This window comes from Pleurodeles waltl, chromosome 10 (genome assembly GCF_031143425.1).
Source record: "Pleurodeles waltl isolate 20211129_DDA chromosome 10, aPleWal1.hap1.20221129, whole genome shotgun sequence".
NCBI classification, from domain to species: Eukaryota; Metazoa; Chordata; class Amphibia; order Caudata; family Salamandridae; genus Pleurodeles; species Pleurodeles waltl.
This window is the reverse complement of record NC_090449.1, coordinates 944,562,589-944,589,513: the sequence shown is the minus strand read 5'-3', so window position 1 is coordinate 944,589,513 and position 26,925 is coordinate 944,562,589. Positions and strand designations below refer to the sequence as shown.

Below are 26,925 nucleotides of genomic sequence, written 5' to 3'. Positions count from 1 at the left end.
TGCCTGTACATATCCACATGAAGCATCTGTAAAATCACATGGGGGCGATTTACGAATCATTTTGTTCAACTAAGCTCACATTTCTGCAGGTATTCCAACAGGAATTTCAGATGTCTGCATTCTTAAATTCCATTTAGTATAGTGAATATATCTGCATTGCTAGGTGCAGGATCGAAAGGAGAGGTTGACAAATCTTCTAAATGGCACTATAGAAATACCACTACCACATATGGTGTTTCACACACCATCTATCTGCACCTTAAGTTGGTCCAATAAAGGATTGTGTAAGTGTGCAAATTATATGTGGCTTCCAGATTCATTGCACGGGGTTGTAGGAGAAGTGTTTTCTCCAGGTTCAAAAAAACATAATAACATGAATAGTCATTGCATTTGCCACTAAAGCAGTTGCAAAGGGTAAGTGAGGCTTATATATAGCAAATGTGTGTATATTCTTTGCACTATTGACATGTGTGATATTAGAGATTTCCTTTTTGGACCAGAAAACAGGAAAACACATTTCTTTGCCCAAGGTTTACAAGAGAAAACCTACTCAAATCCAGGCTTTAAAACACATCAGCTAATGAGGAGTGAGTGGAGTTTACAAGATGCATGATACACGTTTGTGTATTTTTTTTTTACTTTGTATGTTTCACAAAATGCAAATCTTGGCAAAGCCTTTAAGTCATTGGATGCTGGCCTTTTGGCTTTTTCAATGCTTGTTTTGTCATGGTGATTGCAAAATGTTATTTTTGGGGAAGCAGCCAGTCCCTTATCATATTTTCTTTGGTCTCAAAAAGCACACATTGCCATAGTAGTCCCTGGCACTTAAAGGGACAGCTTTGGGTGTCGATAATCCCATCACTCACAGTGAAGTTAGCTAAATGCTGAAGTGAACTAACCCATGACCCCATGCTTCAGGCTGTAGTGGGCAGTAAAAATGTGTTCAGCACAATAACAAACTAGTATATTATGCAATATGTTTTCAGTGAAATCAAAAGGTGGACATTTCCCTAGCCACACTTCCCACCCCTTGAGGTGTGTCCTGCTCTGTGATACCTTCACTCTGCAGTAATCATCCCCTAGCTGCAGACACCCATGGCCCTCCAGATCCGTTATATACTGTGTCCTTACAATATCTTCTCTCAGGCCATATCCAACAGCAAGTTGTCTTTCTTTTCATGGGTGGATCATCCTGTGCCTGGAAATCAATTCAATTTCAACCACAGATGAAAATAATGTATCTTAATGTAGTTGTTTGAAGTTTAAATACTAGAGCTGCACTTCCTAAGTCAAAGTTTTCTAAAATCAACAGAGGCAAAGAGAAAATATTTCCCTGTCCTTCCACCTAACAGTGCTTCTTCCTACCACTTATGTGTGGGTTGAAATAAGTAGTTGGTGGAACAAAAAATAAAATTGACTCGAGAACCATCCAAAATCAGATTTATTTGGGGTGGTGGTCCTCGGGCAAGGTTAAAAACACAGGGAGTATCGGGAAAATAGTATTCCTAAAATCTGACCATTGAGGCTTTCTTCTTCTTGTTTGCGTAGCTGTTAATGTAAGTTCTTACTTTTTGTGCTTTTTTGTTTTGTTTTTGGAGAAGAACTTAGTTTTTTTGTGTTCAGATGAAACGCCATTTGATCCTTTGGGACAGTTGATGCGTGAAACATGTGGACCTCTTAGTTAGGGTGAGAACCAATGTCCTCTATATCCTACACGTTAATGGTCAGAGTTTAGGAACATTATTTTCCCGATACTCTTTGTGTTTTTAATCTTGCCCGAGGACCACCACCCCTAATAAATCGTATTTTGGGTGGTGTTCGAGTCAATTTTATTTTTTCTTCTCTCTGCTCTACATAGTAGGTCTGATTTCTATCCTGCTTACTTTTGTGGCACGCTCATAATAAAAGATCTCTGGCACAGAGCCCCCTCACAGGGTCCAGTCGGGCATTGCATCGCCGGCCCGACGAGGAGCAGACCCAATGATGAGGCATGACATCTAAAGGATGTGTGAGCGTTCTAGCTTCTCAATTTAGAAGTGCCTATGTGTCCTTTCGTTTCTCTTTTTAGTGTCATTTTAAAGCCAGCCCTGCCTTGCAGACTGATTTAAAATAAAAGTACGTCCAAATTCGATTTTGGAATTAAAAGTACTTCCATAGTCCAAAACTACCTTTTTATTACATACAAGTCACCCATACGGTCTGCTCTAAGTGCTACAAGGGTAGGGTGCCTTGTTATAAAAAGCAGGAACTATACAAAATCTGTTTTATAACCCTTGTGCGGAAAACCAGCCAAAATCTTTTTTCTCCACTGTGGTGCTGCTAGCCCCATAGGCTAACATGAGAAGGCTTTATTAAAATGTATTAAAGCCTAACTTTTGATTTTTGATTGTCTTAGCTAGCAATATCATTCAAAGTGTCAAAAGGATAGTTACAATAAATCCAACAACTTGACAAAGTTGGATTAATTATAACTATCAACGGAAAGTAGTTTTAGAACTTACTAACCTAAAGTTATCTAAAGCAGCCATGTAGCAGCCTCTCCTGATTGATCAGCCTTTTATAGCCCGACCCAGGCTTGCTCCTTGAGGAGGTGTGAAGAGGCCTGGGGTTGAAAAAATACAGTCATTTGGTGGGAGGTGATCTGTCTAATGGGGAAGCCAAGACAGGTATGGGACTATGGAGATACGCTGAAATTCGATGTAGGGACACAGGGTGGTCATTCTGACCTCGGCGGAAAAAGGCAGTTACCGCCGGTCAGAAGACCGCCATAACACCGCCGCGGCCGCGGTAAACCGCCACGGTCATTCTGACCCACAACTGCCAAACCGCCAAAAACCCGACCTCCACTGAAGGCCGCCACATCAGCGGTCAGCGATAAACTGGAGATGACCAAACCTCCACCGTCACGCAAACAGAAATACGCCCATGCCATTACGACCCACGAATCCACGCGGCGGTCATTCAAACGTGGTATTCCATTGGCAGTACACACCGCCGCGCTCAAAATACACACCCAGCACCAAAACACAGCCACATTGGACAATTTGAAATACACACACCTGAAACACATACATCCACCACTCCCACACAATCAATACGATATAAAACACACACCCACATCACCCACAAACCCCCACAAATCGAAATTCAGAGACAAGGCGCAATACACAGAGAGAGAGCACAGGGAACGCAAACCACAACACACACAGGAACCCAACATCATCACCCACACCACATCCACGCACAAAACACCACACACCACCACACTCATCACCACAAACACCACCCCACACCTCATCCACACCACCCCATGGCACCCCAAAGACACCCCAGGTTCTCGGACCAAGAACTCAGGGTCATGGTGGAGGAAATAATTAGGGTAGAGCCCCAGCTCTTCGGCACACAGGTGCAGCACACCACAATAGCCAGGAAGGCGGAGCTATGGCAAAGGATCGTCGACAGGGTCAACGCAGTGGGACAGCATCCCAGAAATCGGGAAGACATCCGAAAGCGCTGGAATGACCTACGGGGGAAGGTGCGGTCGATGGTGTCAAGACACAACATCGCTGTGCAGAAGACTGGCGGCGGACCCCCACCCACTCCACCCGAATTCACAGCATGGGAGCAAGAGGTCTTGAACATCCTGCATCCTGAGGGCCTCGCTGGAGTAGGCGGAGGAATGGACTCTGGTAAATCTAATCTCAACTAATTCATCCCCCCCAACCACCAGCATGCCAACCCACACCCCCACCCTCACCCCCAACCCCCATCACACATCCTCCCTGATAATGTCTCACCAGCACAACCCACCCAACCCAACACCAACCCCTGAATGCCACCACAAACCATGGACACCCATCACCTAAGCATGACCACTGCACATACCCATCCTCCCCCCACAAACCACCCTCACAACTCCTCCCACAAGGGAATGCCAGCACTGGGGGACAAGGGCACCCACAAATCGCACGCCATGGCACACACAGAAGCAATAACCATACTCTTTTACCCCTGCAGGACCCGAACGCCAACACACCGGCCAGGAGGGTCCAGAAATGTCCATCCCACCCCCAGAACAGGCCCCCAGTGATGACAGCAGCTCTGTCGACCTGGAACCTGATGACCAGCCCGGACCATCGGGGACCTCTGGACAGTCGGTTCCCCTCAGGCAGCCACAGGCCACAGCAGACCTACCCCCCTCTGGAAACACCAGCACAGCACCCACCCAGCGGGCCCATGCCTCTGTCTCCAGGACAGGTCAAGCAGCGGTGTGTCTACCACTACAGGGCACCCAGGGTAACCCACCACCCCAACAACAACAGAGACCTGGGGGCAGTGGTAGTGGGCACTCCGTCCAGGGGACAGAGGCCCAGGAACACAGGGGAACTGGGAGGGCTGCTGTGCGACAGAGGGAGGACAGGCCTAGGGAACCCACTGTCCAAGAGGCCCTCACCACCATCATGGGAGCGTATCACCACTCCCAAGAGACGATGGCGACGGTCCTGGCCAGGTTCCAGGAGATCCAGGCCATGCAGGAGGAACAGTACATGGGGTTCCGGGAAGAACTGCGCACCATCAGTTCCGCAATGGGTACAATCGTGGTGGCACTCAACCAGATTGTCACCACATTGCGGGACCATGTGGCCCCCCAAAGGGCCCCTGCCACTAGCATGGACGAAGAACAGCCCACCACCTCCGCCGGCGCTAGTGGTCAGGAGGCCCCGACACAACAGCAACGGGCCACCCGGACCCCACCCCCTGCAGAACAAGAACCACCCCGCAAGAAAGGCCTGAGATCTAGGAAGAAGACAGAGTAAGATGTCAAGACCCCCGCCATGCACGGATCCCCCCGGATGTCATCCCACTGTCCCACTTGTTCACCCTGTCCAACCTTGAACTGCCCCTGCTCCACCTTCCACAGGCATATGGACAATGCACCTGTGCGGACGAGAGTCTGGACTCTGCCATGGACATGCCTCCACCATCACCCATCACCCTTTTTGAACTAATCACCAATTTTACCACTTCAATAAACACAATTATTGCACAAAAACCCTCTGGAGTCTGCTATTTATTTATTTTTTTAAACCAAATGTATTCGAAATAACCAATCAAAAATGTCCAATTACATTGTGATGACAACATACCAGTGTAACACAGCGGTAGTCCATGGGGAAATAAACCAGAGGGCACTCCGTGGGGACCAGATCACTGAAATAGGAAGGGAAATTCACAACTAAGTTACCATACATTGGGGGGAAAGTTCAGACAGTAGAGAGCCAGTATTGTTAAAGATATCATAAAATGCTTGAGTAGATTCTTACCTGTGTGTTACTGGAAATACTGCAGTATCACTCTGTCCCTGTTGTCTGTGTCGTCCTCTTCGTCTTCCTCCTCTTCACTCTCCGCAGGCTCCACAGCTGCCACAACACCACCATCTGCACCATCCTCCTGCAGGAAAGGCACCTGGCGTCGCAAAGCCAGGTTGTGAAGCATGCAGCAGGCCACGATGATATGACACACCTTCTTTGGTGAGTACATTAGGGATCCACCTGTCATATGCAGGCACCTAAACCTGGCCTTCAGGAGGCCGAAGGTCCGCTCGATCACCCTCCTAGTACGCCCATGGGCCTCTTTGTACCGTTCCTCTGCCCTTGTCCTGGGATTCCTCACTGGGGTCAATAGCCAAGGCAGGTTGGGGTAACCAGAGTCACCAATTTGCCACACACGCTGTCTCTGAAGTAGTTCCATCACGTAAGGGATGCTGCTATTTCGCATGACGTACGCGTCATGCACTGACCCAGGGAACTTGGCATTAACATGGGAGATGTACTGGTCAGCCAAACAGACCACCTGGACATTCATCGAATGATAATTTTTTCAGTTCCTGTACACCTGTTCATTGTCTTTTGGGGGGACCAAAGCCACATGGGTACCATCAATGGCACCAATGATATTGGGAATGTGTCCAAGGGCATAGAAATCACCCTTCACTGTAGGCAAGTCCCCCACCTCAGGGAAAATGATGTAGCTCTGCATGTATTTCATCAGGGCAGACAACACTCTGGACAATACCTTTGAAAACATAGGCTGAGACATCCCAGATGATATGGCCACTGTAGTTTGAAATGATCCACTAGCCAAAAAATGGAGTACTGACAGCACCTGCACTAGAGGCGGAATCCCTGTGGGTTGGCGGATGGGTGACATCAGGTCTGGCTCCAGCTGGGCACACAGTTCCTGTATAGTGGCACGGTTGAGTCTGTAGGTGAGTATGACATGTCGTTCTTCCATTGTCGACAGGTCCACCAGCGGTCTGTACACGGGAACATTCCTCCGTCTCCTCGCAAGTCCCAGCGGACGGTGCCTAGGAAGGACAACATGGAGCACAGAGTCAATCAACCCACAGGTAAGTTCACACAGCTTGCACAGTACACGAATCTCTCTGGATTGAATGGCTTGTATGAGTGTAGATGCAAGGCCTAGGCATGTGTGACGCAGTAGGAATTAAGCCATGTGGGCCCTTGAAATGGCGGCTGCCTGACCTGTGAAGTGTGACAATGTGAAGTGAGGTCATTGCGCTGGCGTGGCACACCGTGGCGGTAGGCGGTCGAAGACCGCGGCGCAAAGCCGCATTCGATAACATTGAGCCCTATGGGTTTCAGGAGCCAATGGCGATGTGCGCCGGCGGTCGCGGTACGCACCGCTGCGGTACGCACCGCCGCGGCCGTAACCGCCATTTTCTCTCTGCTTACTCACTCGAGACCTGATCATCCACAGGAGAGGACCTATACTGCAAGTGCTGCTGTGACCTCGGTCTGGAAGTGACAATGGCTGCTGCGACTGGGGAAAGGGCCCCCGCCTTCAGTTCCGAAGAGTTGGAGAAGCTCGTGGACGGGGTCCTCCCCCAGTATGCGCTACTCTACGGTCCTCCAAACCAACAGGTGAGTACACGGGGGCCAATGCATAGTGGGCAATGCCTGTGATGAGTGGGGTGGATGTACGATGGAGGGGAGGGGAGCGAATAATGAATGCATGGCACGACAGATGAGAGCATGTGCCACATGGCAAGTTTGGGGAGGGGGGGCCACTCACCCACCATGCAGAAAAGTGATGATGTTTCTTTCCCCCCCCTGTACATGTCACATAGGTCAGCGCCCATCAGAAGATCGAGATTTGGCGTGCCATCGCCAAGGACATCCGGGCCCTGGGGGTCCACAACAGACGGGGCACCCACTGCCGCAAGAGGTGGGAGGACATCCGCTGCGGGAGCAGGAAGACCGCCGAGGCTCTGCTGGGGATGGCCTCCCAACCTAGGAGGGGTGCCAGTCGTACCTTGACCCCCCTGATGTCCCGGATCCTGGCGGTGGCCTACCCCGATTTAGATGGGCGCTTGAGGACATCACAGCAGACACAAGGGGGTGAGTACCAGCACATTCAGCTATATTTACGCGCAGTGGAGGTGCCTGGGTGGGGGAGGAGGGCTGTGGGTATTCCCAGGCCAGGGCGATTTCTGTAGGCTAGGCCCCTCTGTGAGGTATGGTCCTGTGCCCCGCCCCCCCACCTCTGTAGGGTGCCTAGTAACGCTATTCATGGACCTGTGTATTCTGTGTGGGCAGTTGTCGCCCATAGGCTTGTAGGGCATGTCCCAGTGAATGAGTAGTGTACCCCAAGTGCGCAGCGTAGTGCAGGGGGCTTCTGTGTCTGTCCTCTCCGCCAACGGTGTCCCCAATGCATGCACTCAACTTGTCTTTATTTCTCCAACCCCCCCATTTTCTTTGTTTTTCTGTGAATGTGTGCATTAGCATCATCAGGCGGAGGAGAAGTGGCATCGGCGCAAGAGGGAGCTGCATCTCACATGGGCCCGGAGGGCCATGCAACGGACTCCGACTTGACCAGTGAGACGGAGGGCGAGGGGGGCTCCACCACGGGGACCCGTGCAGACGTCAGTGACACCGACACGTCCTCGGATGAGAGCTCTCTTGCGGTGGCGGCAACATCCGTGCCCACCGATACTACAGGTACAGCCGCCACCCAGCGCACCAGCTCTGCCCTCCCAGCAGCCCCTCAGCCTTCGGCCCATGCCTGCACGGCCAGGAAGGCGGCCATCTCCTTCGCCCCAGGCACCTCAGGCCCTGCCCCAGTCACCCCTGCTGCCCTCAGTGAGGAGGTCATTGACCTCCTGAGGACCATCATTGTTGGGCAGTCTACCCTTTTGAATGCCATCCAGGGTGTGGAGAGGGAGGTGCATCAAAGCAATGCATACCTGGAGGGCCTTCATTCGGGTCAGGCTGCCCAGCAGCGATCGTTCAATGCTCTGGCCTCAGCACTGACGGCAGCGATTGTCCCTGTCTCCAGCCTCCCTCTTCTAACTGCCTCCACCCAGTCCCACTCCCCTGTTCCTCTGCCTATCCCATCCACACCTACAGACCAGCCTGCACACACCTCAACACCCAAGGGAAGCTCATCCAGACATAAGCTCCACAAAACACACAAGCATTCACCCAAGCAACATCCAGATGCAGACATGCCAACAGCCACTACCTCCTCTGTGTCCCCCACCTCCTCGTCTCCCTCCTCCCTCCCTGTGACGTCTACACTCACACCTTCATGCACACCACCATCAGCCAGTACACCCATCACCAGCACACCCTCCAGACCAGTCCGCACACGTGCAGTCACCACCCCCACTGCCATGTACACGTCCCCTGTGTCCTCTCCCAGTGTGTCTGTCACCCCCGCTTCCAAACCACACAAACGCAGGCAGGCACCCACCCAACAGCCATCCACCTCACGACAGCCTCCAGCCCAAGCACCTGCACCCAAGACACCAGACTTGACTCTCCTACAACCACATCCTCTTCCTCCACTCCCATACCCACTCCAGCTACCCTTCCCATTGCTCCTAAAAAACTATTCCTCTCTAAACTGAACCTCTTTTCCTCACCTGACCCACCCCCTCCTTCTCGTAAGAGTTCTAAAAACACCTCAGCCACCACCAGCCCAGCGACTCCCAAGAACGTTGTGCCTGGTTTTTGGAGTCCGCCCTTTCCTTGGGCAGGGACATCAACCAGCAGCATAGGCACAGCCAGCCCCCCCCCCCCTTGGGAAGAGGACCAAAAAACTGAATGGCAGGCGCGACAGGCCTGATACGCCTGCCCCCAAGGAGAGTAGCCTTGCACCGTCACCTGCACATCGGGTAAGGGAGCCAAGGGCCACGGAGAGTCTGCCAAGGAGGGCAAGGGCAGCAAAGCGCAAAAGGCAGGGAGCAGCCGACCTGGCCATGAGGGCCCCACCAGCCCCATTCCGGGGGTATCGGAGGAGACCCAGGGCCCCAGGACTCCATCACAGGAGGGCCCCGCAACGGAAAGGTCCGATGCTGACTGAGCGGGAAGTATTGGCCAGGTGTGGTTCACTGGAAACACAAGACAGGCACCGCTGAACAGGGCCCCGCTGTGAGAAGCACCGCTGAACAGGGCCCCGCTGTGAGAAGCACCTCTGAACAGGGCCCTTCAAGACAAGCACCGCTGAACAGGGCCCTTCAAGACAAGCACCGCTGAACAGGGACCGCCGTGAGAAGCACCGCTGAACAGTGCCCCGCCGTGAGAAGCACCGCTGAACAGGGCCCTTCAAGACAAGCACCGCTGAACAGGGCCCTTCAAGACAAGCACCGCTGAACAGGGACCGCCGTGGCAAGCACCGCTGAACAGGGCCCCGCCGTGAGAAGCACCGCTGAACAGGGCCCCGCCGTGAGAAGCACCGCTGAACAGGGCCCTTCAAGACAAGCACCACTGAACAGGGCCCTTCAAGACAAGCATCGCTGAACAGGGCCCTTCAAGACAAGCACCGCTGAACAGGGACCGCCGTGGCAAGCACCGCTGAACAGGGCCCCGCCGTGGCAAGCACCGCTGAACAGGGCCCTTCAAGACAAGCACCGCTGAACAGGGCCCCTCAGGACAAGCACCGCTGAACAGGGACCGCCGTGGCAAGCACCGCTGAACAGGGCCCTTCAAGACAAGCACCGCTGAACAGGACCCCTACTGGCAAGCACCGCTCCGCTGGGCCCCTACTGGAAAGCACCGCTCCGCTGGGCCCTCATCTCAAGCACCGCTCCGCTGGGCCCTCCTGTCAAGCACCGCTCCACTAGGCCCTCCTGTCAAGCACCGCTCCGCTGGGCCCCTACTGTCAAGCACTGCTCCGCTGGGCCCCCACTGGCAAGCACCGCTCCGCTGGGCCCTCCTGTCAAGCACCGCTGGCACATTGGCAGGCCCGGATCTGTGTCGGGCAGGGCTTCACGTGGCACTCTGCCCACCATGCCTCCTCCATGACCTGTGGACTCTGTAATCCACCTGATGGACTGTGGCTTTGCACCCCCCAGGATGGCACAGTGGGCAACCCACCCACTGTAGAGACTTGAGAGACTGTGGCTTTGCACTCCCCAGGATGGCACAGTGGGCAACCCACCCACTGTAGAGACTTGAGAGACTGTGGCTTTGCACTCCCCAGGATGGCACAGTGGGCATGGAGGCCCTTCGTGGATCTGGCGTCGTGGACTCATGTGGCTGAGGTGCCCCCCCCTTCCCTTCCCCCTGAGGTGCCTGTATTTTATTTTTGTGATGCCCCAGCAGTGTTCTCTCCAGTGGACTCGATCTCGTGTGTGGGCTTTGCCCATGTGTTGCTGCACATTGGCCCACGGACATTTGAACTTTGCAAAACTGTGCCGGACTTTTGCTACCTGTATATATTTAGTTCCAGATGAATAATAATTTTTAATATATTGCTAAGTTCACTATACTTAATTATTGCTATAATATAGTTCTATTTTTACAATCATTGCCTTTTGTCTTTGCATTTTTGTTTTGGGGGTTTGGTGGTGTCACTCTGACTTTTTAATCTGCATTGGTGTGTAGGTATTTCGGTGGGGGTGAGGGTGGGGGTGGGTGTGTCGCGTATGTGTGTGCCCGTAACCTTTCCTCCTCCCCCCTCCCCTGTGTCGTAGGTGCAGTACTCACCGTTGTCGTCTGCGGCGACGTTCGTGATCCTGGAAGAAGAGCAGGAAGGCAATGACTGGGAGGATGTGGAGTTCCGGTTCCATGCTGTCCCGATTCCGCATGGAGTGTGTCGAGGTGAGCGTTTTCCATTTGGAAAGTCTGTTTCCGCCGTGTTTTTATCGGCGGGCTCCCGCCCCGGAAAAGGTGGCAGATTGGTGAGTCGTGATAGGGTGGGCGGTACATTGTCTGCCGCCTGGCTGTTGGCGGTGACCGCCGCGCTGTTTGTTTGTGCCGCCGTGGTGGTCGGAGTGTTAAAGCGGTGGCCTGTGTTGGCGGTTCCCGCCTGTAGGAGGCTGGACTGGCTTGTAGTGAGTACCAAGGGGTACTTGCACCTTGCACCAGGCCCAGTTATCACTTATTAGTGTATAGGGTGTCTAGCAGCTTAGGCTGATAGATAATGGTAGCTTAGCAGAGCAGCTTAGGCTGAACTAGGAGACGTGTGAAGCTACTACAGTACCACAAGTGTCACTTGCACAATATCATAAGAAAACACAATACACAGTTATACTAAAAATAAAGGTACTTTATTTTTATGACAATATGCCAAAGTATCTTAGAGTGTACCCTCAGTAAGAGGATAGCAAATATACACAAGTTATATGTACACAATACCAAAAATATGCAGTATAGTCTTAGAAAACAGTGCAAACAATGTATAGTTACAATAGGATGCAATGGGGACACATAGGGATAGGGGCAACACAAACCATATACTCCAAAAGTGGAATGTGAACCACGAATGGACCCCAAACCTATGTGACCTTGTAGAGGGTTGCTGGGCGTATTAGAAAATAGTGAGAGTTAGAAAACTAGCCCTCCCCAAGACCCTGAAAAGTGAGTGCAAAGTGCACTAAAGTTCCCCAAAAGACAAAGAAGTCGTGATAGAGGAATAATGCAGGAAAGACACCAACCAACAATGCAACAACTATGGATTTCCAATCTAGGGTACCTGTGGAACAAGGGGACCAAGTCCAAAAGTCACAAGCAAGTCGGAGATGGGCAAATGCCCAGGAAATGCCAGCTGCGGGTGCAAAGAAGCTTCTACTGGACAGAAGAAGCTGTGGTTTCTGCAGGAATGAAAAGGGCTAGAGACTTCCCCTTTGGTGTACGGATCCCTCACGCCACGGAGAGTCGTGCAAAAGTATTTTCCTGCCAAAAGAACGCCAACAAGCCTTGCTAGCTGCAAATCGAGCAGTTAGCGTTTTTGGAAGCTGCTGCGGCCCAGGAGGGACCAGGAGGTCGCAAATTGGACCAGGAGAGAGAAAGGACGTCGAGCAAGACAAGGAGCCCTCTCAGCAGCAGGTAGCACCCGGAGAAGTACCAGAAACAGGCACTACAAGGACGCATGAAACGGTGCTCGCTGAAGTTGCACAAAGGAGTCCCACGTCACCGGAGACCAACTTAGAAAGTCGTGCAATGCAGGTTAGAGTGCCGTGGATCCAGGCTTGGCTGTGCATGAAGGATTTCCGCCGGAAGTGCACAGGGGCCGGAGTAGCTGCAAAAGTCGCGGTTCCCAGCAATGCAGTCTAGCGAGGTGAGGCAAGGACTTACCTCCACCAAACTTGGACCGAAGAGTCACTGAACTGTGGGAGTCCCTTGGACAGAGTTGCTGGATTCGAGGGACTTCGCTCGTCGTGCTGAGAGGAGACCCAAGGGACCGGTAATGCAGCTTTTTGGTGCCTGCGGTTGCAGGGGGAAGATTCCGTCGACCCACGGGAGATTTCTTCGGAGCTTCTGGTGCAGAGAGGAGGCAGACTACCCCCACAGCATGCACAAGCAGGAAAATAGTCGAGAAGGCGGCAGGATCAGCGTTACAGAGTTGCAGTAGTCGTCTTTGCTACTATGTTGCAGTTTTGCAGGCTTCCAGCATGGTAAGCAGTCGATTCCTTGTCAGAAGGTGAAGAGAGAGATGCAGAGGAACTCTGATGAGCTCTTGCATTCGTTATCTAAAGTTTCCCCAGAGACAGAGACCCTAAATAGCCAGAAAAGAGGGTTTGGCTACTTAGGAGAGAGGATAGGCTACTAATACCTGAAGGAGCCTATCAGAAGGAGTCTCTGACGTCACCTGGTGGCACTGGCCACTCAGAGCAGTCCAGTGTGCTGGCAGCACCTCTGTTTCCAAGATGGCAGAGGTCTGGAGCACACTGGAGGAGCTCTGGACACCTCCCAGGGGAGGTGCAGGTCAGGGGAGTGGTCACTCCCCTTTCCTTTGTCCAGTTTCGCGCCAGAGCAGGGGCTAAGGGGTCCCTGAACCGGTGTAGACTGGCTTATGCAGAATTGGGCACATCTGTGCCCAAGAAAGCATTTCCAGAGGCTGGGGGAGGCTACTCCTCCCCTGCCTTCACACCATTTTCCAAAGGGAGAGGGTGTAACACCCTCTCTCAGAGGAAGTCCTTTGTTCTGCCATCCTGGGACAAGCCTGGCTTGACCCCAGGGGGGCAGAAACCTGTCTGAGGGGTTGGCAGCAGCAGCAGCTGCAGTGAAACCCCAGAAAAGGCAGTTTGGCAGTACCAGGGTCTGTGCTACAGACCACTGGGATCATGGAATTGTGCCAACAATGCCAGGATGGCATACAGTAGGCAATTCCATGATCTTAGACATGTTACATGGCCATATTCGGAGTTACCATTGTGAAGCTACATATAGGTAGTGACCTATATGTAGTGCACGCGTGTAATGGTGTCCCCGCACTCACAAAGTTCAGGGAATTGGCCCTGAACAATGTGGGGGCACCTTGGCTAGTGCCAGGGTGCCCTCACACTAAGTAACTTTGCACCTAACCTTTACCAGGTAAAGGTTAGACATATAGGTGACTTATAAGTTACTTAAGTGCAGTGTAAAATGGCTGTGAAATAACGTGGACGTTATTTCACTCAGGCTGCAGTGGCAGGCCTGTGTAAGAATTTTCAGAGCTCCCTATGGGTGGCAAAAGAAATGCTGCAGCCCATAGGGATCTCCTGGAACCCCAATACCCTGGGTACCTCAGTACCATATACTAGGGAATTATAAGGGTGTTCCAGTAAGCCAATGTAAATTGGTAAAATTGGTCACTAGCCTGTTAGTGACAATTTGAAAGAAATGAGAGAGCATAACCACTGAGGTTCTGGTTAGCAGAGCCTCAGTGAGACAGTTAGTCACTACACAGGTAACACATTCAGGCACACTTATGAGCACTGGGGCCCTGGAGAACAGGGTCCCAGTGACACATACAACTAAAACAACATATATACAGTGAAAAATGGGGGTAACATGCCGGGCAAGATGGTACTTTCCTACACCGCCAGGGTCAGAATTCCATTTTTTTGACCGCCAGCCAGTTGGCGGGTTGGCCGCCGCTTTAACACTGACCGCCAGGGTCAGAATGACCCCCACAGATGCCACGGGACCCAACCATCCCCCATTCCTTTGATCCCCAACCAAATGAGAGCCCCCCAATTATATTTTAGGGGAGGGGCTGGAAGAGGGATTGTAGGAGGAAGTTGGCCTCACCTGTGAGTTGGGTTATCTAGACTTGCATTCCAAGGAGAGAATTTCTACATTTAGGTTTTTGGAGAACAGTACATTCTGGGTCAAAAATATGCCACACTTTGCAGGAAGTGGTCATACCAAAAGATGGCAATTTGAACCTCATTGGATGGGGTGTCCCCCTCTTTGCTGCCCAGCATGAGGAATAAATATGGGAGATCTGCAGGAGCCCCTCAGATCACTGCCTGGAACATCAGACAAAGAAGGACTGCCCTTCTGGACCATTGGACTGCACAAACAGCAGGACTTCACTCATAAGGGCTACACTTGTTGCGCTCTAAAGGCTCCACAAAGAAAGGGCTTTGCCTGTCTTGAAAGGAAAATGAGTGGACTCCCAGATTAGCAACAGACTAAAAAGTGCTGGAAGTAGTCACCTGCAAGCCCAAAGAGAGGATCACTCCAGCTGTCAAGCTATACCTTGATTTTCCTGGACTGTACAGGTGCATTGTGGGAGATTTAATCCTGGCCCCACAAGTGGCAATCCAGAGCTTCTGAGCCCTTGCCCAGTGCTGGAAGACACCTACCTCCCCAAAGGAATCAAGAAGCAGCCTAGACCCACCTGCAACAAGTTCCTGATCTCCAAGAAGTGCCTCTCAAGTTGTGTGCTTTTGGAGTGCTTTCTGAGTTCTTAAATCAGGCTTTTGGCTCTAAGCAAACAGGAACAAGCCTGTTTGCTCCCAAATTGTGCTGCTCTCACAAAGGTTTCAGCACGAGCTGGTGAAAGACCATCTCTTCGCACTACAAGTATTGCCACATAGGATTGCAAGGCTCCAGCTCTTCGCTCTGTGATACCTGGCAGCTCTTCGCGCCCGCAGACCACTGCCAACAACACTCTCCTTTCTCTCATCTTCCCCACAAATGGGACTTTTGGCACAGTTCTGAGAAGGTAGAACTTTAGCTGAACTAACCTTGCACTGTATCTGACCGAGGCTCCATTGTCGTCAGCTTGAAATTTTAGATTTAACCCAGCACGACCAGATAGCCCCGTTGGCTCTATATGTTAAGCGCTATATCACAGTACATTCTTCAACAATTCATATCTCCAATTCCTAAGTTTGATTTTTGATCATTTTGGTGTCATTTTAAAGATAAAAATATTCTCTATGGGCCAGATGTATCAAACGATTTTGCAATCGCAAACAGTGCGAATCTCAAAATTCTACCGTTTGTGAATGCAAAATAGCCTTTCATGATTTTATGAAAGGAATTTGCAGTGCAATTTTAAGGAATCGTAAAAATAGCGTTTCCTTAAAATTGCGACTCCATTTCGGGAATCGCAAATTGCGATTCTCTAAATTGGAAAACGCAAATAGGGAATTCCTATTTGCGATTTCCAAAGCACATGTATCATGCATTTCGTAAATGCAAATTTGGCATTTAGGAAATGCAATTACCACAAACTCAAGTTTGGTGGTAAGTAAGTGCAATTTTTAACAATGCATTATAAATGCATTTGTAAAAATGACATGTAGCACACACATGCCCTTAGGGAATGTATGTGCTTCACATGTCTGCAAATATTTTTTTGGGGTGCATCAAAGGAGGCCTTAGGCCCTCAGCACCCAGGGGTTTTTATTACTTAATTTGCAAATTCCTAACAAGAATGCGCAAATTAGGTAATGCAAAACCATTTGCACCTATGGGCCTACAGGGATGCCCCAAAGATAGGAGAGGGGGAGGAAATCCCCTTAGACTTCAGCGATGAAGAAACTGAACTCCTGTCCACACATAGGTGGTCAATATGACTTTGGCAGTCCATAATACAGGTGCTGCTGGATTTCCGCCACACTTTGGGCAGAAATCCAGCAGTAGTTGTGCTGGCGGGTGGAGGCGCTGGGGCAGTTCCGCCACTGGCCCGCCCCACCAGTAGGACACTTCCCGACGTATTATGACCGATAATATGGCCTGGCCGTGTTCTGATGGCGAGGCGCTACCGGCGGTGGAAGTCCTCCGACAGGGGAGGGGGGTGGGATGGTGGGTGGCATTGTATGTGCGTTTGTGAGTGTGTGTTGTCTGTGTGTGCATGAATGTGTGTATGTGTGGTTGTATGCGTGTCTGAATGTAGAAGTGAGTGAGTGTATGAATGTAAGTGTGTATGGAAGTGTGAGTGTTGTGGTGAATACAAGTATGAGTGTTGCGGTGAATGCGGATTTGCAGGGGAGTATGCATGTTTGGATGGGTGTGTGTATGCTTGGTTGGTTGGTTGAATGCGTGTATGAGTGCTGAGGTGAATGCGAGTATGGATGCGTGTGAGTGAATACGTGTATGTAAGTGTAGGTGAATGAGTGTATGCGTGGTGCGTATGAATGTATGGAGGGTGGGGGAGGGGTAAGGCGGAGAGGGGCACTGTATCTGGAGGGGGTGGGGGAGAGGGGTGCTGTGTCTGGATGGGGGTGGGGAGGGGGAACTTAGCTTGGAGGTGGGGTGGGGGTTCAGTGCTTGCTGGGAGAGGGTGGAGGAGTCATCTACTAGTGACACAGAAGAAATTCCCTTTCACCGGGAGCCTTTCTGGCAGGGTTTTCGTGGCGGTGCTACAGACGTGGAAAGCCTGGTAGAAAGGTGGCTCCTAATACCACCAGCGGTCTTCTATGGACCGCCGGGTCAGAGATGCTCATCTCCGGTTCAGCGGCCCCAATCACCATGGCAGCATGAGTGGAGATGTGGCCGGTTGGCGGCGGCCAACCCGCCACACTCATAATGGTCTTCATCCTGCCTAGAGCTAGTGAGGGGAGAGAATCCACCACAGGAGAAACAGGAGTGTCCCCCGGAGAGAGCCATTTAAGGCCCAGTTAGCTTACATAGCACTAGAGGTAGGTAAGTTGACCCTGGCCAAAATGAAGTGGGCACGTGAAGAGAAGAGAACAAAAAAAAAATAACCAAGGATACACCTGGACTCGAACCCTCAATGCTCAGTGTGAAGGTCTGCGACCTTCACAATTGAACTATTCATTTTTTAAATATATATATTTTTTATCCCTTTATGGGCTATCTGGGAACACGGGGAGGGGGAGACTTCAGGCCTTACCTGCGGTCCTGACGATTTTTTTATTTATTTTATTATATGTGGGGGGGTGCGGGGTGCTCCGCTCCGCTGGCAGAGCTAACAGAGTTTTCGGAACTCTGCGCTCCACTTGGAGCATTGAGTTGTCCAAAAAACTCTGCTGGCCCCACCAGCAGAGCTCATCCGGTGTGCACTGCGCCCCAGTATTGGCTGCACAACACAAGGGGAGACAATCTGCGCTTGCGCTGTGCAGCCCATAACTGGACTGCAGCGCGCACCAGGGCAGAGGAGGGAGGCAGCTGCGCTGAGGAGGACTTGTCAGGGAGGATGACCCCCCCAGGAAGACCCAGGTAAGACCTCATCTCTTTTTTTGTTGTTGTTTGTGCACACTGGTAGCTTTTGCTGCCTACATCCCTGCTGTAGGCAGTGAAAGCTGCAGTTTCAGGCCTCTTGTGCACTGGCCTGTCCCATGTGCAGTGCACAAAGGACAGGCCGGTGCACAAGAGGCCTGAAACTGACGTTTTTACTGCCAAGGCCCTCTCTTGAATGCGTCCGATCTTGAAATTGCTAAGCATGGTCGGGCCTGGCTGACCAGTCCCGACCCTGCTTAGCGCTTCCGAGTTCGGGCGTATTCAGGACTCCGCGCATCACGGAACTCCACCTCCACAGAATTCTGCTGAAACGGACTCCGTGAACTCCTCCCAGGCCTAATTATATGCCTTTTACGGGCTACCTGGGACCACTGGGGATCCTCAAGGCCTCCCCCACCATCCCGTTGCTCAAGCAACCAAGGAGCTACTTTAAGTAGCAGCTCTGTGGTCGCTGGAGCAATGCTTTCACCTCTTTTCCCTGCATGCATATCTGCCTACAGGGAACGGAGATGAAAACTCCACTTCCTGGCATCGGGACCCGTTTGACAGGTCACGCTGCCAGAAAGCAGACCTTGTTTGCTGTGGCTTGGCTGCAGCTGTCAAAGCTGCAACCAAGCCACAGCAAACAGCTATGTCCCAGAGGTGGTCACCCCAGGACATAGAAGGAGCTGGCCCTGTGGGATGGTGGACCCCAGGGCCACCAATGGCTCCTCAAGGTGGGCTGTGCGGTCTCCCTCCAACATAGAATAAGCCCCAGGGAGGTGGTGGCCCCCGGGCTGTTGGAAGGCCACGCAGTCCCATACACATTTTGATATGTTCCCCGGGGAGGTGATGGTCTCCGGAGCTGTGGGGAAGTCACACAGTGCCCGCACACATTTTGATATATCCCCGGGGAGGTGGTGGTCCCCGGAGCTGTGGCCCCCCACAGATATAATGAATACACCAGGGAGGTGGCAGTCCAGGGGCAGTGGGGGAGGCTGATGGCCCTTGCCCACACAACACAAAAAAATTTCCTGGGGAGGTGGTAATCCCCGGAGACAGGGGGTGTGTGGCCCCCGCATATTTTTCTTGCATCATCCTGGAGAGGTGGTGGTCCTCAGGGCTATGGGGGGTGGCCCCTCTGTTATATATAAACAATGCCCCCGGGATTTGGCCCACCGGGCCCTTATAAAAGCTGAAGTGCAGGAATCTGCGCTTTGTTTTTTTAAAACATTTTTGCTGGATTCGCTGTGACTTGCACCGAGAATTTAAAAAAAAATGCATTGTAGCCCATTGGGGGGGGTGGGGGGGTGGGGGTGGGCTCTGGTATCCCACCACCAGAGCTAAGGAGTCAGGGTGTCTTTTTTTTTTTGTTCTGGGTCTCTTCTGCCGAGTACCAAGATGGCTGCCAGCACTTCCTGGTTGAAGTGTTATCAGCTAATCAGATCTCAGTACGAGATCGGGAGGGGTCGCAAGTCCTTCACGTCCCTATATATGCGCCTTTGTTTTCCCCTTAATTTCTCAAAATCTACTGAATGGATTTACACCAAAACAAAAAAAGGTCACTTTCTGGACCAGGACCTACCTTTCTGCTATTCTGCTAAATTTGGTGTAATTCCATCCTGTAGTTTCGGCACTATTGCTGTTCAATTTTCCCTTTGGAAAAATGAATGGGGAAAAAGTGTTTTGGGTACCCCCTTTCCCCCTCCCTCCGACCCCTCCCAACCTCTCCCGGACTGATCAAAAACGTTGTGAAGATTCGTCAAGCGGCGCCAAAGTAATTTGCAAACCTAAAAAACGCTCTCTGTATAGAACCTAACTATAACTACCTAGCAACGACCACCCCTAGGTAATATGTGTGTGTATGTATGTTTATGGAGATAGATACACACGTATGAACGCTCATTCTGAATAGATCACCAACTATAGCCTTTTTAACTATTTTCCCACTGAACTGGTTATATTTTTTACTGAATATTTCTGAAGTGTAAGAGTATGTTGCGTTGTTTCTCTGAGGTGTAATGTGTTTTTTTTTTTTTTGTTTCACCCCCTAATATGTTATGTTGGTTGCATTTCTTGACCCATTTGGTGTGTGATTAAGTATGTGCTTTACCTTTGTTTTACATGACTCTTCATCATTAAAGGACCCTCCAGTGGGACACAGACCCCTCGGCGCTGCTCCTCCATTCGGACTCAGAACTCGGGTATATACACTTCTAACATTTGAGATTTGCTTTGTGAGAAATGCCGCGCAGTTGTTTTCTTGTATTTTGTGGCGTATGTGGCCCTTTACACTTCCACCTTTCAATGTTGTCTGCTTTGAATGAGTAAAAGGAATTTGCAGATCAGGCTGTAATACTGGCACCTGGGTAGCACAACACAGAAACGGGCCTCTCCTCCGTGATTAGTCATTTTCTGAGGAACATCTATTATCTCTATGCTTTTATTTTAAATTCCTCTTGCATTTTAATATTTGGAGAATTTAGAATTTTTAGCATATACTTGTTGACAACGCCTCACTTTTTATTTTGATTGTCAAGGCCCGTAATCTCTAAACAAACGTCGATTGCATTGACGGGATGAATATTTTAAAATGGCCTTCTAGAAGTACACACAACTCATCCTTCGTGGTTTTGTTATGTAACTGTTGCTTGCAAAGCTCCTGCCTGCCACCGGCATTTCCTCTGAGCGCTTCTGACTGTCCTGTGGTGCACAGCCCCTCCTGTTCTGGCCTTCCACGCTAGGAGCTGGACGCTTGTGGTGGACGGCTGAGAGGGAGTATCTGCAGGACTGCTTCCATGAAGGCGTCTTACAGTCTACTGTACTTCATGACATTAATTTTTCATGCGCTGGAGTGCCGCTTTGAGAACGCTGATATAAAGACTGCTGAAAGCAAAGTATAATTTGCAATGGACAACACGTCACTCAAATCTCCGATATTAAGCCTAGCCATGTATATATACTATGTCCCCATCTACTAGATTGCCTTGGACAGTAGGTCTAAAAGCATGTTTTTTTAAATTTTTTCAGCATCAGAAATTACCACACTAGGGGCCAGATGTAGCAACCCTTTTGCGAGTCGCAAACGGCGAAAATCGCCGTTTGCGACTCGCAAACGTGGGTTTGCAATGCACAAATGCATATTGCGAGTCGTTACCGACTCGCAATATGCATGTGCGACTCGCAAATAGGAAGGGGTGTTCCCTTCCTATTTGCGACTCGCAATGGTATGCAATACCATTTGCGACCGCATATGCGGTCGCAAATGGCATCGCAGTTACCATCCACTTCAAGTGGATGGTAACACAATCGCAAATTGGAAGGGGTCCCCATGGGACCCCTTCCAGTTTGTGATTGCACCCAAAAATAGGGACCACTCCCTGCCCTGAAAAAAACGAAACAAAAGGTTTCGGATTTTTTTAAAATGCAGCTCGTTTTCCCTTAGGGAAAACGGGCTACATTAAAAAAAAAAAAAAACCTGCTTTATTGAGCAGCAGGTCGCTAACATGGAGGCCTGCTGACGTCAGCAGGCCTCCATGTTAGCGAGTGCCCATAGTCGCTATGGGGCCGCAATTTGCGACCCACCTCATTAATATTAATGAGGTGGGTCTTTGCGACCCCATAGCGACTTGCAGAAGGTGTCTGAGACACCTTTCTGCATCCCAAATTGCGACTTGCAATTTGCGAGTCGCAGAGACTCGCAAATTGCAAATCGCAATTTGGTTTTTTCGTACATCTGGCCATAGGTTGCTTAGATGAGCAGTTACCCCTCGCTCCATTACATCCTTGCCTGTCTTCTTATGCACTGCTCAACTTAATAGAGATGATCAGAATGCACTTACTACTGTGCATACTAGAGCTGTTCTGTCACATTACACTGAATTGAATAAGGGCCAGGGTGGGTGATGGTAAAATCCCTTGTTCAAATGTACTAACCCCATTTTGTGATTTGGAAACGTTTTTCCAAATCGCATAATGGGGTTTCTGACCTCAACCAATCGCAATTTGGGAAGGGTAATTTTTAGGCATTCTTTCTACTTTGTGAGTCGGTATGGTATGTATTAATGGTTTGCAAACCATTGACCAGTTACCGATTCCCAAATTAGGGTGGTAGCTGATTCTCTAAGGGGAAGCGATCCCTTTTGGACAAATTTGCCTTTGGGAATTAGGGTCGCAAGTTCAGGAGGTGGAGGCACTGGTCCAGCAAACCACCGCCAATTCTCTCAAAATGTTGTTGTTTTTCAAAATGGAAAACAATTTTTTTTCTTTTCCTTAGAAAAATCCACTTTGAAATACAATCACAGAGATGGTGGTGTTAACGCGTCCTTCTTTTGACCCAGTTGAGAGACACCGTAGGACGAGATAACTGATCAATATGTCAATCAATATATCAATAATGTCATCAATATTTATCACCACAATACATTTCACTTTGGTTAAAGACATTAATCAAATTGACGACGCAATCATGACCTTTCAGCCATGAATAACCACACCTTTAATAGAATTTTATGAAGTTTATTCCCTATTAGTTACAATCTAAAATTGAGTTTGTCAATCTCAAAGCCAAGAAACACAACAGCATAGTTACGATATGGCAACTTTGGTAAGATTCCAATTCGGCAAAAATCATAAACATCAGAATATAACACGGTGCAAACATAGATCAGAATACAGCAGAGCGTCAAATACTCGTCAGTTCAACATAGCATAATGTCAGTTGTTCGTCTATTGCGTTAATTTGATGATCACCTGTCCTAACCACTAATTAGCATTGGCATGTTGGGCTTCATGCAAAACAAATTTAGAACACCAAGTTGGAAAACATCTAGCTATGGTCTCTGTCAAAATTAAGCAGTTGGTACCTAGAAAGTAAAAGCAAACAGACAAATTACAAATTGTATTGTCATAATTACCCTCCAAGGATTAGGTCAGCATTCAGGATCAGTCTTCGTCTTCAGGACATCAGTCAAAACGCCATCAGTCTAAACTCGACTAAGAGGAATAGGGGCCACGTCCCTCGTAAGGAGGAACAGTGTAAATGGGCATGAGGATGGTTTTAATAAGTCTCAAAGTCACCAAACAGAGTGACAGAGTTTCTGGATAAATCAATAGCATTCCCTACCTAATTCTAATGACCCTTCTGTGACATGGGTTTTTATCCCTTTTTCGTAGTACATTCCCCAAAAATCCCATTGGACACTAACTCTACCCCACTATCTTTAACCTATCAAATTTAGCATTTTGTAATCCCAATTGTCACCCCACATTAGTTCGTGGTTCTTTTATTGGTCTTCATAATTGACGTCTTCGGAGGTGGCACATCCGGCGTTACTTCACTCTTTGGCACGTCTTTGGGTCAGCAGATTCATTGTCCATCGGTCTAAGTGACCTTGTACATTTCATTAATCTACATTTGTTTCAATTTGCACATAACTTTTTAAACCAAGGCACCAAATATGCGCTTGGGAGCGGAATTTACATAGATACATTTGTCTTCTAAGTTGAAGAAAAAGAACATTTGCAGGGTCATGGCCCTTTCCGAGTCAGCACACTGGAAAAACAGAAAAATGCATTTAATATGAGAGCTGGGTAGCTAAAACCTGCAGCTCAAGCGAACTTAAGGCCTATAAGATTTTCAATACAAATGTAATAACATAAATGTTAATACACTGTATAAGCTTAATTAAACATAACATAAACATTTTATTCATCATTAGTAGTTGGTGTATACATTGGTGGCCATTTACCGTGACCACAATTCAGGTGCATGTTTAAGCAAAACCGCTATTATTATTGTTTTCTATGCAGCATCATTACACATTGATATAAGCATTTCATTTTAATATAGGTTATGTAAGCTACGCTCTCTCAGTCCCTCCTCTGATGACGCTTGTCATCACACAAACCTTTCCCTTTTAACCCTTTATTTTTATTTTTTCACTTTACGCATAATGCGCATTTCAACATCTTGTCCCTTATGTGAACTCTCCCAAATTTCATTGAACATTTTCTCTCTTTCACTTTCTTCATTTCTCCTGGTTCTTTTGGTCCAATTTCTCTTTATTTTGTCATTAATTTTGCATATCCCCCATAATCCCAATAGACCGGCCAGAACAATTAATTGACCCATTAGTATTTTTGCAAGTACCCCAATCCAAATGTTGGTAAATCAGCTCCCTACTCTGGCAATTCCTTTTCCAAATTTCTCCCAAACTCCAGGTTCCTTCAAATCCTTCAAGTCTGCACTATCTCTAGTTAGGTTAGTAACCGCATACCTCTAATCTTTTTACTATTGTCCGGAATGAACGAGCAACAATGACACTCGTTGAGCATCTTGCAGACCCCTCCACTCTTTGCTAAAAGGATGTCTAAAGCAAGCCGATTTTGAAGAGTCATAGCTCTTTCTGCAGTAAGTTCAGTATCCATCAGGGCTATAGCCCCTGTAAAATTTGTCAGCATGTTATCCACAATAGTAGACAACTTTTGAATCTTCATAGAATTCAATATAACCCCTACTGAAGGGATTATAGCTCCAAATATGTCACCAATGACAGCAGCCACTGATTCTCGTTTTTGTCTAGTATGTTGTAATTCAGACGTTTTATGTATTTGCTTTAAGTCATCAATCTGGTAAATCTTTGGGAAAACTATTCCCAAATAACATGTCCCATACCATCCCTTAGGGAGACGGTAATAAGCATTAAGTCCACAGATGTAATAGATCCCAGGGATCGCTGGATCCTGTCCATTCAACATAAATGTCCACTTACTCTGAAGCAAGAACACATGTCTACATTCACTCGTTCCCACAAACTAATTGTCCTGCTCGGATTTTGGCCTATATATACAAAGCCTACCTACATAAAATGCATCTATAGCTAGTTTGCCTTGCATTTTGATTGCGGTATAAGCATAATCATTTGCATATGTGCGTTTTTCTAACCCTTTTTCTAATCTTTCTTTTAATGCTTTGTGTCTATCATCAGTGTGATCTAAAAAGCTTTTCTATACAGGTGATAGTAAGCAAGTCAGATTATTGCGATGTGCATAAGCAGTTCCAAATGTAAGCGTTGGCTCAAAGAATCCTCTAACTATTTTTATATCATGTTTCTTAGCTAGCTTGTTAAAAAATTCAATTACAGGCACAAAAGAAAACACAACATCCAGATTTGATAAAAGTATTGCACATGCTCTTGATTATAGAATCTTGTTAGTAGCAAACTACAACTAATCCCGTATGTTAGGGGAAGACTATGATAGGTGACCCCTTCTTGCACAGACGAAGGTATCTTGGTACACACATAACAGTCTTTCGCATCCATGGTCTCTACATACTCATTCAGTAAGCGATAGAAGACATTAGTAGAAAGTTCCCCATTTGAATTAGTTCCCTCATGCAAGTATCTTGCATCCTGTTCAAACTTTTCCCACAGTGTTAGTGTTGTAGTTTCAGGTTTTGAAGTAGCGTTAATAGTCTTTTTCTCCAACCTCGGCATTCCCACAATCACTCCCACAATTATTATTGCACACACAATACCTATTATAATACTTAGCCAACCACACACCTTACTTCCCTTGTTACTATCTCTATTATAAGCCATGTCTGTATAGAATCAGATAGTAGAATAACAACCAACTCGAGGATGATTTAGAACTCTTTTTCTCTCTTGCTCTCTGCGTGTATTTACAGCGTTTTCAATCGCTCTAGGACCCCTTTGTCAAATCAGGTTAGCAGCTTGTCGTAATCAGGTTTTTCAAAGTCAAATCTGGTTCTAGTGTCACATCCGGTAATTTATAGGTCTCTTTCTTAGTTTTCAATTTAACAAAAGTCTTTTCTTTGAATTAATTCAGGTACCGTAATATTGACCTGGTACTTCTCGATCAAAACAGAATGCTAAGAATTCTTGTTGCCATTCAGATGTTGTAGCATACGCCCATTCAGGACCTGTATATCTTCTGTTTGCGATTCTCTTTCTCTTTCTCTTCAATCTGCGTTCACCTTGCAGTTCTCCTCCACTCGGGATGTATCAGTTTCTTCTATTATTGTTTCATCTGGTATGCTTCTTATCCTTAAAAGTTGTTTCTCTGGCCAGTTATCACCCTTATGCGTCTTCTTCCAATATGCCTTTTCAGGACGCTGGACAGCACCCTCCTCTTGTGATATGGTGTTTTCACTTGATGGACCTGCAGCTGGCTCAGGGGATGCTGGCACACTCTGATCTCTTTCTATTATTTCTCCTTCTTCTTCTTCTTGATCTGTAACAGGCTCAAGTTCTAACCTGTATCCGTCTACTTCTGGGAGAACCTCTCCTTGACTTAGTTCTCCTGCCGCCTCTACTGAGATAGGCACTCTGTCACCTCTCTCGAACTCATTCACTGTTTGAGGAACGAGGCTGTTCTCAGTGGGCTCTCCTGCAGTCTCAGTTACTTCTTGCCTGTTTTCTGGCCCTGAGACTTCTCTTCCTGGAACTGTTGTGCCGGAAACATCAAGTTCCTCATCAGTTGGGCACGTTACCTTCTTTGTGTGACTGGCATGTATCCAGTTTGGAACGCCCGCACATTTCACAGCAGTGGTTGTTGTCAAGATTACTTGATACGGCCCTTTCCAATGTGGCTCCAAACACGACTTTCTCACGTGCTTCTTGACAACCACCCAGTCACCGGCTTGTAGAATATGACCTGGATCTCCAATCGGTGGCAATGTGTTAGCGTCTGCCTGGTGAGAGAAAGAGTGAATCACATCAGCCAAACCTTTGCAGTAGTCCAACACCATATCATCTGTGATATTCACTAGAGCATTCGCAGGTACTGCTGGCAACCTCATTGCTCTGCCCATGAGGATTTCATGGGGGGACAGTCCTGTTTTCTTATCAGGGGTGTTCCTCATTGACATCAGCACTAAGGGCAATGCATCTGGCCATTTCATATTGATAGCTGTGCACATCTTTTCCATTCTTGATGTCAGAGCATTCATTTGCTCTACTAGTCCTGATGC

The 26,925-nt window shown here is 48.7% G+C and overlaps 1 protein-coding gene across 4 annotated transcripts in view; it reads left to right on the top strand.

Moving 5' to 3' along the window:
* Positions 1 to 26,925, top strand: part of DYNC1I1 (dynein cytoplasmic 1 intermediate chain 1) — a 1,447,115-nt gene that overhangs the window by 239,562 nt on the left and 1,180,628 nt on the right. For 2 of the 4 annotated variants that reach the window (XM_069211741.1, XM_069211739.1), the window contains one exon: positions 20,072 to 20,131. The exons of the other annotated variants lie outside the window; for them this stretch is intronic. In XM_069211741.1, coding sequence (XP_069067842.1) covers positions 20,072 to 20,131 — 60 coding nt within the window. The remainder of the gene's footprint in view (positions 1 to 20,071; positions 20,132 to 26,925) is intronic. 4 annotated transcript variants of the gene reach the window in all.